At 42.5% G+C, this 17,714-nt stretch overlaps 2 protein-coding genes across 6 annotated transcripts in view; one reads left to right on the forward strand and one right to left on the reverse strand.

Annotated features, from left to right (window-relative positions):
• The window catches only part of rsph14 (radial spoke head 14 homolog), a 674,463-nt gene that overhangs the window by 343,414 nt on the left and 313,335 nt on the right, over positions 1-17,714 (reverse strand). The window lies entirely within an intron of this gene.
• The window catches only part of gnaz (guanine nucleotide binding protein (G protein), alpha z polypeptide), a 233,289-nt gene that overhangs the window by 49,398 nt on the left and 166,177 nt on the right, over positions 1-17,714 (forward strand). For all 4 annotated transcript variants that reach the window (XM_069933650.1, XM_069933653.1, XM_069933651.1 and 1 more), the window contains exon 2: positions 2,147-3,358. In XM_069933650.1, the coding sequence (XP_069789751.1) occupies positions 2,636-3,358 (723 nt within the window). In that variant the 5' untranslated portion in view covers positions 2,147-2,635. The remainder of the gene's footprint in view (positions 1-2,146; positions 3,359-17,714) is intronic.

A 17,714-nucleotide genomic window follows, 5' to 3' on the forward strand; every position in this document is an offset into this window, starting at 1 on the left:
ACTGTGGATGCCACTTTTAGGGAATTATGTATCTGTGTTCCCAGATACCTCTGTTCTACTCACTCCTCAGTGCCCTACCATTAACTGAGCCCTTCTTCGGGCCTGAAAGGTTGGCAATATAACTGTTTCCTATGGATGCTGAAAGAATGGCTGTGCTCCTCCAGCATTTCAGTATGTTTTTAAACTACAGTCACAGTGTCTGCAGACTGCCTTGGCTTGTCCCGCTACCCCAAAGTGCATCAGTTCACATAGGCCTGCATTAAATTCCATCAGCCAGCTGGTCCAGACCCCTCTGTAAGGTTTGAAAGCCTTGTACGTATGACAATTTGAGTATTTCTGAAAATTGCACATTTTGAAACAATGCCAAAACCAGAGACTTTCTCTCCCTGCAGCAGACCTTGACTGTAATGTTGTTGCTGCCATACCAAATTGTTATTTTTTTAAATTATTGATGGTTGCCTCACCTAGCTATTAAGGCACTGAAACAGTGCCACGTTTCATGTCAGAAAGAACAAAGTCCACTGTTCAATTGAGCAAAAGGATGGTGTTTATGATTTCACTTCATACATACAGTATTAGAAATATGGTGAATTGGAAGGGACGGAGATATTAAAACAACCAATCATTAAGACCCACAGCATGATATTCTGAGAACTTTAACCCTTCCCACCCAGAACAAAAATCAGTTACCTTTTCATTCACATCCTGTAAATCTCCCTGCCATTGCTTTTTAAAGCAGAAGGTGCTGCAACCAGGTAAGATATCCCCCAGAATGTATGAATATAGGTACCCTATAAACTCCATTTTAAGAGTAAAACATGAAAGTCTGCACACACCATGATTGAAGTAGAAACACAATTCTGGAGAAACTCATCGGGTTAAACAGTGTCCTTGAGGTCAGAAAGATAAAGATAACTCACCAATGTTTCAGGCTTGAGGCCTTCATCAACATATGAGCAAAATGTAGACAGGTGCCTGAACAAGGCCACCTGTAAATTGGAGGAGCAGCACTTAATATTCCGACTGGGCACTCTCCAACTGGATGGCATTAACTTCGACATCATCGGTTTCTGCTTGACCACTCCCCGTTCTCCCTCTCTTTCCCATCTCTCTGATTTCTTTCCTCCAGCTCTCCATCACCTTCCCTCTCCATTCACAGTCATCCCCCCTTCCCTTGTTAGCTGTATACCTTCCCTCCCTTATCCCACCTATTACTTCCTGCCTGTGCTCCTCCTCCTCCACCTCCCCCCTCACCATTTGGTTCTGATGTCTGCCTACATTTTGATGAAAGGCTCAAGTCTGAAACATTGGATATGTATCTTTATCCTTACTGTTTGACCTACTAAGTTTCTTCTGCATTGTGTTCCTACAAAATCCATTTTAAGTAAACCACTATAAATTTCCTGCTTGGGTTCAAAACATTTATTATGTGCAGCATTGAGTTAAGGGAATGATTCTCATGAGAAAATTTGTAATCTTCCACACCTGACTTTTGCCTCCCTCCCAAAATCACCTCTCAAGTGTTCTACCATTCCAGTCTGTCTGCCAGCTGCCCAAATGTCCACCTGTCCCTGACTGATACATTGCCATCTATTGCCCATTGCCAGTGGGCAACTGACTGCACTGAAGGGAGACCCAGTCATTAGAAGAAGTGAATTTCTCTAACTTGGGATGATGGCTACATGCTCCAGCCTCTGAAAATGGGTCTTAAATACACTTGACAAACCTTTCTTAAGGTTTATTGATTATTGATCTTTCAGAAAATTATTGGCATTCACCTTATTGTCAAGTTGGTTGCATTCTTATTATTTGCTTCTATGCAAATAATAATGTGCATCTACATACACACTGATATCAATCCGTAGCTGAATCGACAGTTCAAATTAATTGCCAAGAATCCGTTTTTGCAGTAACCATAGCAAGCGTCTATTCAGTCGCACAAAATCCAAGGGAAGTTATTTAATTCTACATGAAATCACATCTATTCTTGAATGCTAAAGAAATAACACATTTTAAAAAAAATTATCACCTTTCTATTAAGTGATTTGTAAATTTACATCTTATTTTTCTCCTTCAATTAGTCAGCGTGTCAGTTTAGAATTCAAATAGAAAAAATCCTAATGATTTATTTTGCTTTGTTTGACAGATAAATTTGTCAACACTGGTCTGGTTTGAAAAAATAGAGTCAGAAAACCAACCATTCCTCTGTACATTTGCTATCATTCCTAAGAGAGTGATAGAAAAACGTGAAAGGGAACTAGGACGACGCAAACATGCCTGTCAAGTCTGGAAGGAATGGATGCTGAATAATGATGTCCAGGTTGAACAGGGATTTAAGGACTCAAACTACATTGCAGAAAAGGGAAAGGCATTCCATCAACAGGAATAAGCCAAATTTCTTGCAAAAAGGAGGGGAATGCCATGAAATCCACTGAATTGAGGAGCTATCAGTGGTTGGTGCATTTCTTCGCTCACCCCTGCTGGGACTGACTGAATTGGTACTTGCCTGTTTGATCATCAGCCACTGCTTTTACTTTTGTGTGAGGTGTACAGTATACCTGACAAGCCTACTGCAGAAACAACTGCAGCTTTCAAGAAGTACTATCTCCCTCCAATCAACCACATCAGAACGAACATGGGATGTCGCCAAAGCTCTGAGGAGAAGGAGGCAGCGAGGCGTTCCAGGAGGATTGATCGGCATCTCCGCTCAGAGAGTCAGCGTCAGCGCCGTGAGATCAAACTCCTGCTGCTGGGTACCAGCAACTCAGGCAAAAGCACCATTGTCAAGCAGATGAAAATCATCCACAGTGGCGGATTCAACTTGGAGGCCTGTAAGGAATACAAGCCCCTCATTATCTATAATGCTATCGACTCTCTCACACGCATTATTCGTGCATTAGCCACCCTCAAAATAGAATTCCATAACCCAGACAGAGCCTATGATGCTGTTCAACTCTTTGCCCTGACTGGGCCTGCTGAAAGCAAAGGGGAGATCACACCTGAGCTTCTCGGGGTAATGAAACATTTGTGGAGTGACCCTGGTGTTCAGGAGTGCTTCTGCCGGTCCAACGAGTATCACTTGGAAGACAATGCAGCCTACTACCTGAACGATCTTGACAGAATTGCTGCAGCTGACTACATCCCAACTGTTGAAGATATTTTACGTTCAAGAGACATGACTACAGGCATAGTGGAAAACAAGTTTACTTTCAAAGAACTGACATTTAAAATGGTGGACGTGGGAGGGCAACGGTCTGAAAGGAAGAAATGGATTCACTGTTTCGAAGGGGTTACAGCAATAATTTTCTGTGTGGAGCTGAGTGGATATGACCTGAAACTGTATGAAGATAATCAAACGGTAAGTCAATGTATTTTTTTTCTCTTATTTTTGAGGATCCTTCATTTGGCCACCATCACTTACTCTTCTTCAAATGTTGTTTTTGGAACTAATTATAATTTTGATTTTAGTTTAATGAATTATCCAGGCACATAACAGGTTGGCGCAATCAAGAATTAAAATTTTAATAAAATTACTTGCACTTATTTTTGTTATGTTTTGTTGATTTTTACTAAATCATAGTTTCAGTTACTATATGAACAATTATAATTTTCCCTTAAAGTCACCAGCTGCCCTTGATCAATAGATGCATTGAGTGTACAATTCCCATGATAATGAAATTTCTCTCTCCTTAATTCTACTCCATGTTCAAGAATGTGCAGCTTTTAGCCATTTAGAACACTGCAGCTTGTTGTTTAACATTTACACCTTCCTCATGCAAGGACATCAAGGGTCAACAGGTTAAACGGATGGGATTCAATTTAAAGAAAGCATTGCATTTCAGAAAAGCTGGCTGAAAGTTAGGCCAGTTTAACAGTTAAAACAAATCAATATTTTCTGAAATTCATACTGTATTAACATTCATTATCCCATGTATTGTTGTCCCATTTGCAAAATACCCCAAATTTAATTCATGAATTTTCAGAAAATTAATTTCCTGTAGTTTATCCTCAGTAGTTTAACAAATAATTCCTGAAAAAGTGTGTTCCAAATTATTTATTTCATTTGAATAAACCATTTCTAAATATTCAATTTGTGGTGCATTTCTCTCAGATGTTCTATGGGCTGAATTATTAATCGTGTAAAGAGCAATAATTGATCAAGATTAATTTAAATTAATATTTGGCCTTGAAAGATTGTTTCCAAGCCATTTGTGAGAACTCACACTGTCTGATACAGAAAGAGTTAAGCAGTATATTTTGTTGATTTTCAAATGTTTCATTCACCATTTGCCACATGAACAGTCTGCTGAGCTTTAACATGATGCTTTATAGTAACAATATCCATGGTTACTGAAATGGATAAACTTGGGTGAAGAATTAAACCATGATCAATTTACTATTTTGTATTCTGAAGGCCACTATTCTCATGAAAAAACATCTTAACCCCTCCCACACACCTTGCCCTTTCTCTCCCCGCTACCGAAAGCCTTATTTACCTTTGGCTTGTTCCAGTCCAACTGGTTGCTATAGTATCTGTTTCTCAGAGCAGCATGGTGACAATCTCTCATTTCCCAGCAACCAGCTAATCAGCTCTTAAACCCTGGTTACCAGAACTCACTATTCATGGTTGCACTATCGTACATAAATTCAAGATTTATTTGTACATCCTCGACACCCTGTTCACTTTATATACAGATTGAATGATAAATCATCTTCTCAAACAGAAACTGGCAGCTGAATCAATAAAATAATTGTGGCTTTAAATGGTCCCATATTCTACTTTAATCTTTGGGTTTTAGCAATATACTGTATGTAGCACCATACAGTGTCAATGATTATTCATAGCTAACCATATAAAGCATATCATTAGAACTGATTCTATTGATGGTGATGTACATATGGGTCAGAACATGTATGGTAGGGTATATGGGTGTAATTATATTCCAGGGAAATAGGGAAATATTTGATAGAAGAAATTGAAGATATGAATTATATAGCAGAGGGAAGTAGTTTTAACCTTTTAGCCTGATAAACAGGAATTCTATATTGTTGTCCTGTGCATTACTGTCTCCCTGCCATTCTGTAAGAAAATGTGGAAATTACAGTGCAGAAGCCACCAATTCAACTCATTGTATCAGAAGAATACCTAAACTCTCTGGTATTGATGTAACAAAATCTAAAATAGGATAGTCCATACATATTAGGTGATCTAGTTCAAAAATAATTGCTCCTATATCTTCAAATAAGCAATTGAATAATTTCAAACAGCTGTATCCGCTTTAAACACATTTACATTTATACATACCTCACAGCTGGTTACAAAGAAAGGTGCAGGTGATAAATTCAGAGGTTAGAATGAGAAACATAATTGAAGAGGATAATTTTCCAGACTTTTCTGACAGCAAAGAAGAAATGGGTGAAGCAGAGGTGAGTGAGTGGTGAAATCTAGGAGCTTTGAGACTTGGCAAAAGCTCAGCAATTATGGAATCGAGAGCCAATGTGTAAAAACAGCGTGGATGTAATAAAGGAGCACACCACATTCTGAAAGCAGGAATAGGAATCTGAAAGCTGACATGTTGAGTAAAGATGTAAACTCTTCAAGAGTGTCACAGTGTTACCAGGAAGTTAAAAAAAAATCTTCTGGCCAACACCGCAATGCTTTATTAACGAATACATTTTTTTGATTATAGAGAGAAACAAAAGAAAACTAGAGGAAAATTAATTGCATAAGGCAGCAGATGATGTGTAAACAAAAATAAAGTATCTGGTGCAAATTGTGCTCAAAGTATTGTAGTTAGATCATAGTTCAATTTACACTAAAATATTTTGCTTAATCACCATTTAAAATATAAAATCTATTGGCATGAGAGATTTAAAAAATAATCTTGGCACATTTAAGTAGCAATTCAATTCAGTTTTATTAACCCAACTCTAAATGATCAAATAACAATAAATAAGCATTTTAACATAGTTAATTATATGCTAGTAGACAACTTGCTTTTAAATAAATAAAATGACTTAAAAGTTTGGTTAAACTTCATATATTTTAATGCCAGGAGTATTGTAAAAAAGGTGGATGAGCTGAAGGTGTGGATTGATACTTGGAAGTATGATGTGGTAGCGATTAGTGAGACATGGTTGCAGGAGGGATGTGATTGGCAATTGAATATCCCTGGGTTTCGTTGTTTTAGGTGTGATAGAGTCGGAGGGGCAAGAGGAGGTGGGGTTGCATTGCTTGTCAGGGAAAATATTACAGCGGTGCCTAGGAAGGATAGATTAGAGGGCACATCCACGGAGGCTATTTGGGTGGAACTGAGGAGTAGGAAAGGAGAGGTTACACTTGTAGGGGTGTATTATAGACCACCCGGAGGGGACCGAGACCTAGAGGAGCAAATCTGTAGGGAGATAGTAGATATTTGTGATAAGCACAGGGTTGTAATTATGGGAGATTTTAATTTTCCACATATAGATTGGGAAACACATTCTGTGAAAGGAATGGATGGATTAGAGTTTGTGAAATGTGTGCAAGATAGTTTTTTACAACAATATGTAGAGGTGCCGACCAGAGAAGGAGCAGTGTTAGATCTACTGTTGGCAAATGGGATGGGTCAAGTGACGGAGGTTAGTGTTGGCGAGCACTTCGGGTCCAGTGATCATAATGCCATCAGCTTCAATGTCATTATGGAAAGAGAGAAATCAGGGCCAAGGATTGAGGTTTTTGATTGGGGAAAAGCTAGATTTGAGGAGATGCGAAAGGACTTGCAGGGTGTGCATTGGGACAATTTGTTTTATGGGCAGGATGTAGTAGAGAGATGGAAGTCTTTTAAAGATCAGATTTTGAGAGTGCAAAAGCTTTATGTTCCTGTTAGGTTAAAAGGAGGGGCAAAAGGTTTGAGAGAGCCGTGGTTTTCAAGGAATATTGGAAACTTGGTTCGAAGAAAAAGGGAGGCGTACATTAGATACAAGAAGCATGGAGTTAAGGAGATGTTTGAAAGATACATTGAATGTAAGAGGAATCTTAAGAGAGGAATTAGGAAAGCTAAAAGAAGGTACGAGAAAACTATGGCAAGCAGGGTGAAAACTAATCCAAAAGAGTTCTACAAATATGTTAATGGTAAGAGGAAAGCTAGAGACAAAATTGGTCCCTTAGAAAATCAGAGTGGAAAACTGTGTGTGGAACCTAGAGAATTGGGGGAGATATTGAACAGTTTCTTTTCTTCGGTATTCACTAAGGAGAAGGATATTGGGAGATGTGGGATAAAAAAAGCAAATGGGGTAAATATGGGGAATATAGAGATTACAAAAGGTGTAGTTTTAAGGCTTTTGAAGAATATAAAGGTGGATAAGTCTCCGGGACCAGACGGGATCTTCCCCAGGACATTGAGAGAAGTTAAGGAGGAAATAGCAGAGGCTCTGGCGGTAATTTTTCAAATGTCATTAGATATGGGGATAGTGCCGGAGGATTGGCGCATTGCGTATGTGGTTCCGTTATTTAAAAAGGGTTCAAGGAGGAAGCCTGGCAACTTTCGGCCTGTAAGTTTGACGTCTGTGGTAGGTAAATTAATGGAGAAAATTCTTAGAGATAGTACTTATAAACATCTGGATAGACAGGGTCTGATCAGGAGCACTCAACATGGATTTGTGGGAGGAAGGTCATGTTTGACCAATCTGATTGAATTTTTTGAAGAGGTGACTAGGAATGTGGATGAGGGTAGCGCAGTGGATGTTGTCTATATGGACTTCAGTAAGGCCTTCGATAAGGTACCACATGGAAGGTTAGTTAGGAAGGTGCAGTCTTTAGGTATAAATTTTGAGATAGTCAAATGGATTGAACATTGGCTGAAAGGGAGAGGCCAGAGAGTGGTAGTGGATAATTGTCTGTCAGGTTGGAGGCCGGTGACCAGTGGTGTGCCTCAAGGATCTGTATTGGGCCCATTGTTGTTCGTTATATACATTAATGATCTAGATGATGGGGTGGTGAATTGGATTAGTAAATATGCAGACGATACTAAGATAGGTGGAATAGTGGATAATGAAGAAGGTTTTCAAGGAGTGCAGAGGGATTTGGGCTGCTTAGAAAAGTGGGCTGAAAAATGGCAGATGGAATTTAATGCTGATAAGTGTGAGGTGCTTCATTTTGGTAAGAAGAATCAGAATAGGACATATGTGGTAAATGGGAGAGCATTGAGGAATATAGAAGAGCAGAAAGATTTAGGAGTGACGGTACATCGTTCCCTGAAGGTAGAAACTCACGTGAATAGGGTGGTGAAGAAGGCTTTTAGTATGCTGGCCTTTATCAATCATTGCATGGAATATAGGAGTTGGGAGGTGATGTTGAGATTGTATAAGACGTTGGTGCGGCCTAATTTGGAGTTCTGTGTGCAGTTCTGGTCGCCTAATTATAGGAAGGATATAAACAGAGTGGAGAGAGTGCAGAGAAGGTTTACCAGAATGTTGCCTGGGTTTAAGCATCTGGAGTATGGGGAGAGATTGGACAGATTGGGTCTTTATTCTTTGGAGCGTAGAAGGTTGAGAAGGGATTTGATAGAAGTATTTAAGATTATGAAAGGGATAGACAGAATGGATGTGGATAGACTATTTCCGTTAAGAGGAGGAAAGTTTAAAACAAGAGGACATGAGTTAAGAATTAAGGGGCAGAGGTTTAGAGGTAACATGAGGGGGAACTTCTTTACTCAGAGAGTGGTAGCTGTGTGGAATGATCTTCCGGGAGAAATAGTGGCGGCGGAGTCAATTGTATTATTTAAGAAAAGGTTGGACAGGTATATGGATGAGAGGAAGATGGAGGGTTATGGGCATTGTGCAGGGAGGTGGGATTAGAAAGGGGTGTTTGGTTCGGTGTGGACTAGAAGGGCCTAATGGCCTGTTTCCGTGCTGTAATTGTTATGTTATGTTATATTAATTTGTGTACTTGAGCAAGTTTGGATGTAATTGGGTGGCACAGTTTTCAATGACTGGAATTGGCTTCTATCCTGTTGAAAATAAAATTGTTTTTAAAAATCTTAGTAAATTAACACTTTAACATGCTACATATGACAGTGCGTGTATCTGTGTACCTAATACATTTAATTTTAATTGTTTTAAAGAATGACTGTAAAATGCACAAATGGGAGAAATGCGTCAAGATTATTAGTGGAATGAAAAATAGTGTCTTGCTTTGATTGGGTCTGACTTTTGGTTACATTGCTTTTAAACACCATTAAAGATCATAAATTCACTTAACTTCTCAAATAACAAAATTCCCTGATTTTTTTTTTGCCGTAGATTTTTCACACCGGCTGTACTGATAAATCACTGAAGCTAATTAAATTTTACCCATTTATCAATATTTATTTTTTTATGATAAAATGAACAATGTGAGCTTTTAAAATATTTCTTGTGTACATAAATCCCCACAGGTCTTTCATTCAATAGAGGAAAAGGACTTAGAAATGGAATGTTACATATTTAGACACATTAATGAGGCTTTGCATGGTGGGCAATTGAAACATTTTCTTGAATTTTGTAATCCTAAAACTTGAGCAGGAGGCTCGAGGTACCATACTTTACTGATGTAGTGCACACAAGAAAATCTGCTGAGTCTGGGTCACGATGGTTGAGAATGGGGAGAAAAATCATCAGGGAAGGAACCTTTTTTTAATTGAGTTTATTTGCATCTACGTTGCACCAAAATTCATACCTGCTGCAGCTGAACAGGTACTTTATAAAAGCACTGTAAAATTATTAACAGTATTAAAAAGACCATAGATACACAAAAATAGATGTATTATAAATATTCATTGTTATCTGAGTGCAAAAAAATGATGGCAATAATGCAGACCTCACTTTTGCGGTATTGGAGCAGTCTATGATTAGTGTAACAAGGGGAGATTTGAGAGCATGACAGACAAGTGTGAGGTGATGCATTTTGGAAGGACAAACCAAGAAAGGACATACACGGTAAATGGTAGGGCACTGAGGTGTGCAGTAGGGCAGAGGGTTCTGGGAATACAGATATATAATTCCCTAAAAGGGTATCACAGGTGAATAGGGTTGTAAAGAGCCTTTTGGTGTATTGGCCTTCATACATCAGTATTGAGTATAGCAATTGGGGTGTTATTGTAAAGTTATACAAGATATTGGTGAGGCTAAATTTGGAGTATTGTGTGCAGTTCTGGTCACCTGACTGCAGGAAAGACCACAATAAGATAGAAAGATTGCAGAGAAGATTTACTAGGCTGTTGCCTGGAACTTCAGGAACTGATGTGCAGGAAAAGCTTAAACAGATTAGGACTTTATTCCTTGGAGTATAGAAGAATGAGGGGAAATTTGATGGAGGTATTTAAAATTATAAGGGATATAGACAGATTAAATGTAGGTAGGCTTTTTCCACTAATGGTAGGTGAGATAAAAACCAAAAGACTTGGGTTAAGGGTGAAAGGGGACAAGTTTAGGGGGAACATAAGGGGGAACTTCTTCACACAGAGAGTGGTGGGAGTGCTGAATGTGCTGCCAGATGAAGTGGTGAATGCGAGCTCAATTTTTAACATTTAAGAAAATTTAGACACTTACATGGATGGGAGAGGTATGGAGGGCTATTGGCTTGGTGCAGGTCAGTGGGACTATGCAGAATAATAGTTTGGCACAGACTAGAAGGACTGAAGGGCCTGATTCCATGCTGTAATGTTCTATGGTTCTGTTAGAAAGTAAGTACAGGCAGTCCCTGAATTACGAACATCTGACTTGGGGACAACTCATACTTACAAATGGACTACACATGGGTTCAGTGGTTTTTCAGCTCAAGGAAGGAGAAAGCTGTTGGCTGTTTAAATAGTTAGAGTTTACCCAAGCAAATATCAGGAAAAAATGAGATTTCAGAGCGCAGAGAGTGAATAGGGCTTCATCGTGTGAAGAGAAAGGAAGCAGTGTGGATCATGGAGCAGCATGTGGGAGCATTTAGCCTGCCTAGGATTGACAGCAGTGTCTGGCCGCAACCACCGGATGTGAATAAAGTGTGGCCTCGCTCAACATCAGCTGGACACCAGTATCTGGCATCCTGTCTGATTCTACTAGACTTAGGAACAGTGCTGAAATCATGCAGGACTACTCCTGCCACAGTATGCCAGATTGGTATGCCATTTAAAATTGGCACAGTGCCTATTCACAGTCCTTCTACATTTCAGGTGTGTACTTGATGACATCACACAGGCTATCTACTACATTGGCAAACAAAGCTGTTTAAAAACTGCTATATGAATTTGCCTTGGATATTAAAATACCTATATACTATAGACTTTGACAAACATTTGACTGATACTAAATAAGAACCGTATGTACCGTATACTGTAGACTAAGACAAACATTTGACTAACTGACGCTAAATAAGAACCGTATGTATGTTCTGACTTACCTAAAAATTCGACTTCAAGACAAACGTAGGAATGGATCTTTTTCATAACCTGGGGACAGCTATAGCAGTGAAAAAGAGGTTGTGTCCAGTGTGATGGGAATTCTTTATGATAGTGGCTGCCTTTTTGAGACAGCACTTCTCATATGCATTCAATGGATGGGAGGTCCGAGCATGTGATGGAGCTGGCTATGTTTGTTCCCTTCTGGAGGCTTCAGTGTTCTTCAGCAGTTGAATTCCCAAGCAAGTTGTGATGTAACCTGTTGATATATTCTCCAGTGCCCCTATAGAAGTTTGGTAGAGAATTCAATGACATGCCAAATCTCCATGTTATAAAATAGAAGCTTTGGCGTGCCTCCTTCACTGCTGCCTATGTGTGCTGGCTCCAGGAGAAGTCTTCTGAAATGAGGACTCCTAGGAACTTGTAGATTCTTACCCTTTCCACCACCATCCAATCAATGCAAATAGGTGCTTGGTCCCCCAGCCTCTCCTTCATAAAATCAACAATAAGCACCTTGGTGATATTGAGAGCACCAATTAGATTCTCCATCTCTATTCTGATTCATAATTTCAAGTAATTTTGCCAACATCAATGGTGTCTTCAGCAAATTTGTAGATTGAGTTGGAGCCAAATTTGCAGTCATGAGTGTTGTGAATAGAGTTGGATCCCCCGTGTTGATGGTCAGTGTGGAAGAGGTGATGTTGCCAATGTAGACTGATTGGGGTCTGCTGATGAGGGTACAGTTACAGAGGGACAAACAGAGTCCCAGATGCCTCAGTTTTGCTGCTATGATGGTGTTGAACACCGATCTGTAGTCAGTTGAACAGCAGCTTAATGAATGTCTGCTGGCCTCTGGCCTAATGCAGAGTGGAGGGCCAGAGAGATGGCATCTGCCATTAGCCAGTTGTGATGATCTGCTTATTGAAGTGGGTTCAGGTCCTTCCTGAGAGAGGAGGTGATCTGCTCCATAACCAACCTTTCAAAGCCCTTCATCAAGGATTCCTGACTGTGCCACATGCTAGTGAGGATAGAAATAGGAGGATAAGGCAGCTCAACACATGGCTAAAGGTGTGGTGCAGGAGGGAGGGCTTTAGGTTTCTGGATTATTGGGCTCCCTTCCAAGGAAGATAGGACCTGTTCTGACTGGATAGTTTGCATCTAAACTTGGGTGGGGTGGGTGGGGGGGGGAACTAATATCCTTGCAGGAAGGTATTGCAAGGAGTATCGTAGGAAAGGCAGACGAGCTTAGAGCATGGATTGGCACATGGAATTATGAGATTGTGGTCATTAGTGCAGGAGGGAGAGGACTGGCAGCTCAATGTTCTAGACTTCTGTTACTTTGGATGTGATAAAACAGAAGGGATGAAAGGGGGAGGAGTGGCGTTCGTCAGGGACGATATCATAGCTGTGCTCAGGCAGGACTGACCAGAGGGCTCGTCTGCTGAGACTGTATGGATGGAGATGAGGAATAAAAAAAGGCATGATCACAGTGATGGTGTTTTATTATGGACCAATGGGAATTGTTGGAGCAAATCTGTAGAGAGATAGCAGATAGATGCAAGACAGTTTGTGATGGTAGAAGATTTTAATTTTCCACATATTGATTGAGACTTCCATACCGTAAAAGGGCTGGATTAATTCGAGTTGGTCAAATGTGTTCAGGAAAGCTTTCTAAATCAGTATATAGAGGTACCAACTAGAGAGAATAAAACACAGGATCTCCTATTAGGAAACAAGACAGGACAGGTGAAAGAAGTATGTGTAGGGGAACATCTTGGGTCCAGTGATCATAATGCCATTAGTTTCAAGTTAATTATGGAGAAGGATGGGTCTGGGTCTCGAGTTGAAATTCTAAATTGGAGAAAGGCCAATTTTGAGGAAATGAGAAAGGATCTAGAATGCGTGAATTGGGATAAGTTGTTTTCAGGCAAGGATGTGCGAGGTAAGTGGAGGACCTTCAAAGTTGACACTTTGAGAATACAGAGTTTGTATGTTCCTGAAAGGATTAAAGGCAAAGTTTGCAGGCATAGGGAATCTTGGTTTTTGAGGAATGTTGGGGATCTGGTTTGGAAGAAGAGAGAGGAGTATAGCAGGAAAAGGCCACATGGGGAAAATGAGGTACTTGAGGAATATAAAAAAAAATGTAAGAAAAACCTCAAGTAAAATCAAAAAAGCTAAAAGATGATGTGAAGTTGTTTGGCAGACAATGTGAAGGAAAATTTTAAGGGTTTCTCCAAATATATTAAGAGCAAAGGGATAGTAAGGGACAAAATTGGTTGCTTTGAAGATCAGAGTGGTTGGCTTTGTATGGAACCAAAAGAGATGTGGGAGATCTTAAATGCTTATTTTGCATTAGTATTCACTTGGGAAATGGACACAGTAATGCGAAGTAAGGAAACAAGGAGTGAGGTCATGGAACCTATACAGATTAAAGAGGAGGAAGTTCTTATTGCCTTAAAATAAATAAGGGTGGATAAATCCCCAGGACCTGACAAGATATTCCATTGGACCTTGAGGGAGGCTAGTGTAGAAATTGCAGGGGCTCTGGCAAAAAAATATTTAAAAAATGTTCTTAGCCATGGATATCGTGTCAGAGGATTGGAGGGTAGATCACATTGTTCTAAAGTTTTTTTTTAAAAAGGCTCCAAAAGTAACCTATAGGGTGGTGAGCCTGATGTCAATAGTAGGTAAATTATTGGAAGATGTTTCAAGTTTTATGAGGCAAGATTAACAGAGCTGTGACTTTTCTCTTTGGAGAATAGAAGGAGGAGAGGAGACTTGATAGAGATCTACAAGATTATGAAAAGCATTGACAGTGTGGACAGCCAGCACCCATTTCCCAGGGCAGGATCAGCAATCACCAGAGGACATAAATACAAAGTTAAGGGAGAAAAATTTAGGGGAGACATCAGGGGTTAAGTATTTATTTTAAATACACAGAGTTGTAAGTGCCTGGAATGCCTTGCCAGGGATGGTGGTAGAGGCTGAAACATTCGGGGCATTCAAGAGTCTCTTAAACAGGCACATGGATGAAGGTAAAAATAGAGGGTTATGGAGTAGGGATGGTTTTGTAGTACTTGTTTTTAAGGAATATATAGGTCGACACAACATCCAGGGCTGAAGGGTCTGTACTGTGCTGTATTGTTCTATGTTAAGAGCTTGGATATACAATTATTTGTATAGCCATGGTCTGATTAGGGATAGTTAACATGGTAGGTTGTGTTTAACAAATCTTATAGAGTTTTTTTCTGAGGAGGTTGCTAGGAAAGTTGACAAAGGAAAGGCTGTGGATGTTGTCTACATGGACTTTAGAAAGGACTTTGACAAGGTTCCACATGGGTGGTTAGTCAGGAAGGTTCAGACTCTAGGTGTTCATGGTGAAAAAGTGAACTGGATTTGATAATGGCTGGACAGAAAAAGCAGAGTAGTGGTGGATGATTGCTTCTAAGATGAAACTAAGATTTGAGGCATTGTAGGCAGTGAAGAAGGCTTATGATGCTTAGCAGAGGGAATCTGGACCAGCTGGAAAGATGGGCTGGAAAATGGCAGATGGAATTTAATGCAGACAAGTGTGAGGTTGTAGCGGCAGCTACACTGCTCCTGCAATAACACACGCAACCAGACAGGTTGAGCTCAGTGAGCAGACTCGTTTATTGCAGGCTGCTGGGCTGCACTTGTACTCCCAGCCTGGACCTGGCTGAGAACCACACTGGAGGGTGCTGACGTCCTCTGGGCATCACGTGGTCATCTGGGTGAAGGTTTCTGAGCCCTGAGCTGGAAGCAAGGGAAACTCCCATTGGCACCATTTTGGCTGGCTGCCCCACCGCGTGGCTTACAAGTGGGGCCGGTTCACCTGCCTTGTGGTGAGCCACCACACAGCACCCCCAGAACCGGCGCCAATGTCATTTTTTTTCTGGGTGGCCTCGCTTCTCGGGCTGGGCAATGACCACGGGCTAGGTGGAATCGAGGTGCGCTGGCTTCAGCTTGTCCGTGGCAAACAGCTCATGTCTGCCGCCCAAATCCAGCGTGAACGTCGAGCCGGAATGCTGTATAACCCTGTACGGCCCCTCGTACAGTTGCTGCAGAGGTGCTGCGGTCGGGCCCTGCCGAACGAAAACGAACTCCGCGGAAAGCAGCTCGCCAGGAATGTGAGTCGGGTGGGTGCCATGCCTGGGTGGCAGCGAGGGTTCGAAGGAGTTCAAGCATGCCCTGAGGTGAGGAAGTAGTTCATGCGGTGACCGTTGGAGATTGTGAGGTGCGTTGACGAACTCACCAGGTCGTGCCAGCAGCGCACCATAGACCAGCTCAGCTGATGACGCCTGCACATCTTCCTTGGGCGTGGAATGGATGCCCAGGAGCACCCAAGGCAGTACATCTGTCCAGTTGGGACCAGTGAGGCGGGCCATGAGCACCGACTTAAGGTGGCGGTGCAGACATTCGACCAGTCCATTGGCCTGCAGGTGGTAGGCCGTGGTGCAATGTAGCTGTATCCCCAACCTATTGGCGAGCTGTGACCAGAGCGCAGATGTGAACTGGGCGCCCCGATCGCTGGTGAGGTGAGCCGGGATGCCGAACCAGACGACCCAACCATGCAACAGGACTAGGGAGCAGGAGTCGGTGGAGGCATCCGGCATCGGGATCACCTCAGGCCAGCAAGTGTTCTGGTCCACCACCGTAAACAGGTAATGGTTGCCTTGGGAAATGGATAAAGACCCAACGATGTCCACATGAATGTGGCTGAACTGTTTCTGGACATGCTCGAACTCCTGTACTGGCGCCCTGGTGTGCCTGTGCACCTTGGATGTCTGGCAATGGGTGCATGTTCTGGCCCAGCCCGCGATCTGCTTCCGCAGCCCATGCCATACGAACTGTTCTGCCATCATCTGAACTGTGGACATGATGGACAGATGTGAAAGGTTGTGGATGTGATGGAAGACCTGCCTGCACCACTGCTGAAGAACCATTGGCCGCAGGGTGCCCAAGGAGATATCGCACAGGATGGTGCCTTCGCTGCTCTGAGTCAGAAGGTCTCGGAAACGCAGGCCGGTAATGGCGGTCTTGAAGGCCCTCGTCTTCTCATCAGCTTCCTGGTCCTGGGCGAGCTGGTCAAAGCTGAGGCTGGGCATCAGTGCGCAGATGGCCGATCGCGAGAGTGCATTGACAACCACATTGTCTTTCCCCGCCTTGTGCTGAATGTCGGTGGTAAACTCCGACACAAAGGAGAGGTGATGCTGCTGGCGGGCCAACCAGGGATCCTTTGCCACCGCGAGTGCCTGAGTGAGGAGTTTGTGGTCAGTGAAGATGGTAAAGGTCCTCCCCTCCAAAAAATAGCGGAAATGCTGCACTGCCAGGTACATGCCCAGTAACTCGTGGTCGAAGGTACTATACTTGCGTTCCGGCAGGTGGAGCAGGAGGCTGAAGAATGCCAGTGGCTTCCAATGCCCATTCACCTGCTGCTCCAGGACGACAGCTCTGGCAGAGGCATTGACAGAGAGTGCCATACGCAGGTTGGTGGGCGAGCATGGCAGCCTTCGCAAGGGCATCCTTGGTGGCCTCAAATGCAGTGCAGGCTTCTGGGTTCCAAGCGAGCATCTTGTGCTTGGCTGCAATGAGGGTGAACAGCGGCTGCATGATGCGCGCAGTTCCCAGGATGAAGCGGTTATAAAAGTTGACCATACCCACTAAATCCTGCAGCCCCTTGAGGCTGTTGGGGTGTGGGAACTCCCTGATGGGAGCAACCTTCACAGCGAAGGGCTTGGCTCCTTCAGCCATGATGTTATGGCCCAGGAACTGCATGGACTCTTTCCCGAACTAGCACTTGGCCAGGTTGATGGTAAGGCCAAAGTCAACCAGCCGGGAGAAAAGGGCACGTAGGTGGGCCTTGTGTTGCGCCCGGTCCTTGCTGGTGACAAGGATGTCGTCCAAATAAATAAAGATGAAATCAAAGACCCTGCCCACTGAGTCCATGAGGCGCTGGAAGGTCTGGGCGGCATTCTTGAGCCGAATGGCATGTGCAGGAATTTGAACAGGCCAAAGGAGGTGATGATGGCCGTCTTGGGTATGTCCTCAGGGTGCACCAGGATCTGGTGATATCCATAATCCATGTCAACCTTGGAGAAGACCCTCGTGCCTTGCAGGTTGGCCGTAAAGTCCTGGATGTGAGGGATGGGGTAACCCAATGAGGAACAGTTGCCTCATTGAGCCTTTGATAGTCTCTGCAGGGACGCCAGTCGCTGGAGGCTTTCGGGACCAGGTGGAGCGGCGAGGTCCACGGGCTGTTGGACTGCTGAATGATCCCCAACTCCAACA

The sequence above is a fragment of the Narcine bancroftii genome, chromosome 4 (assembly GCF_036971445.1).
Source record: "Narcine bancroftii isolate sNarBan1 chromosome 4, sNarBan1.hap1, whole genome shotgun sequence".
Classification (NCBI taxonomy): Eukaryota; Metazoa; Chordata; class Chondrichthyes; order Torpediniformes; family Narcinidae; genus Narcine; species Narcine bancroftii.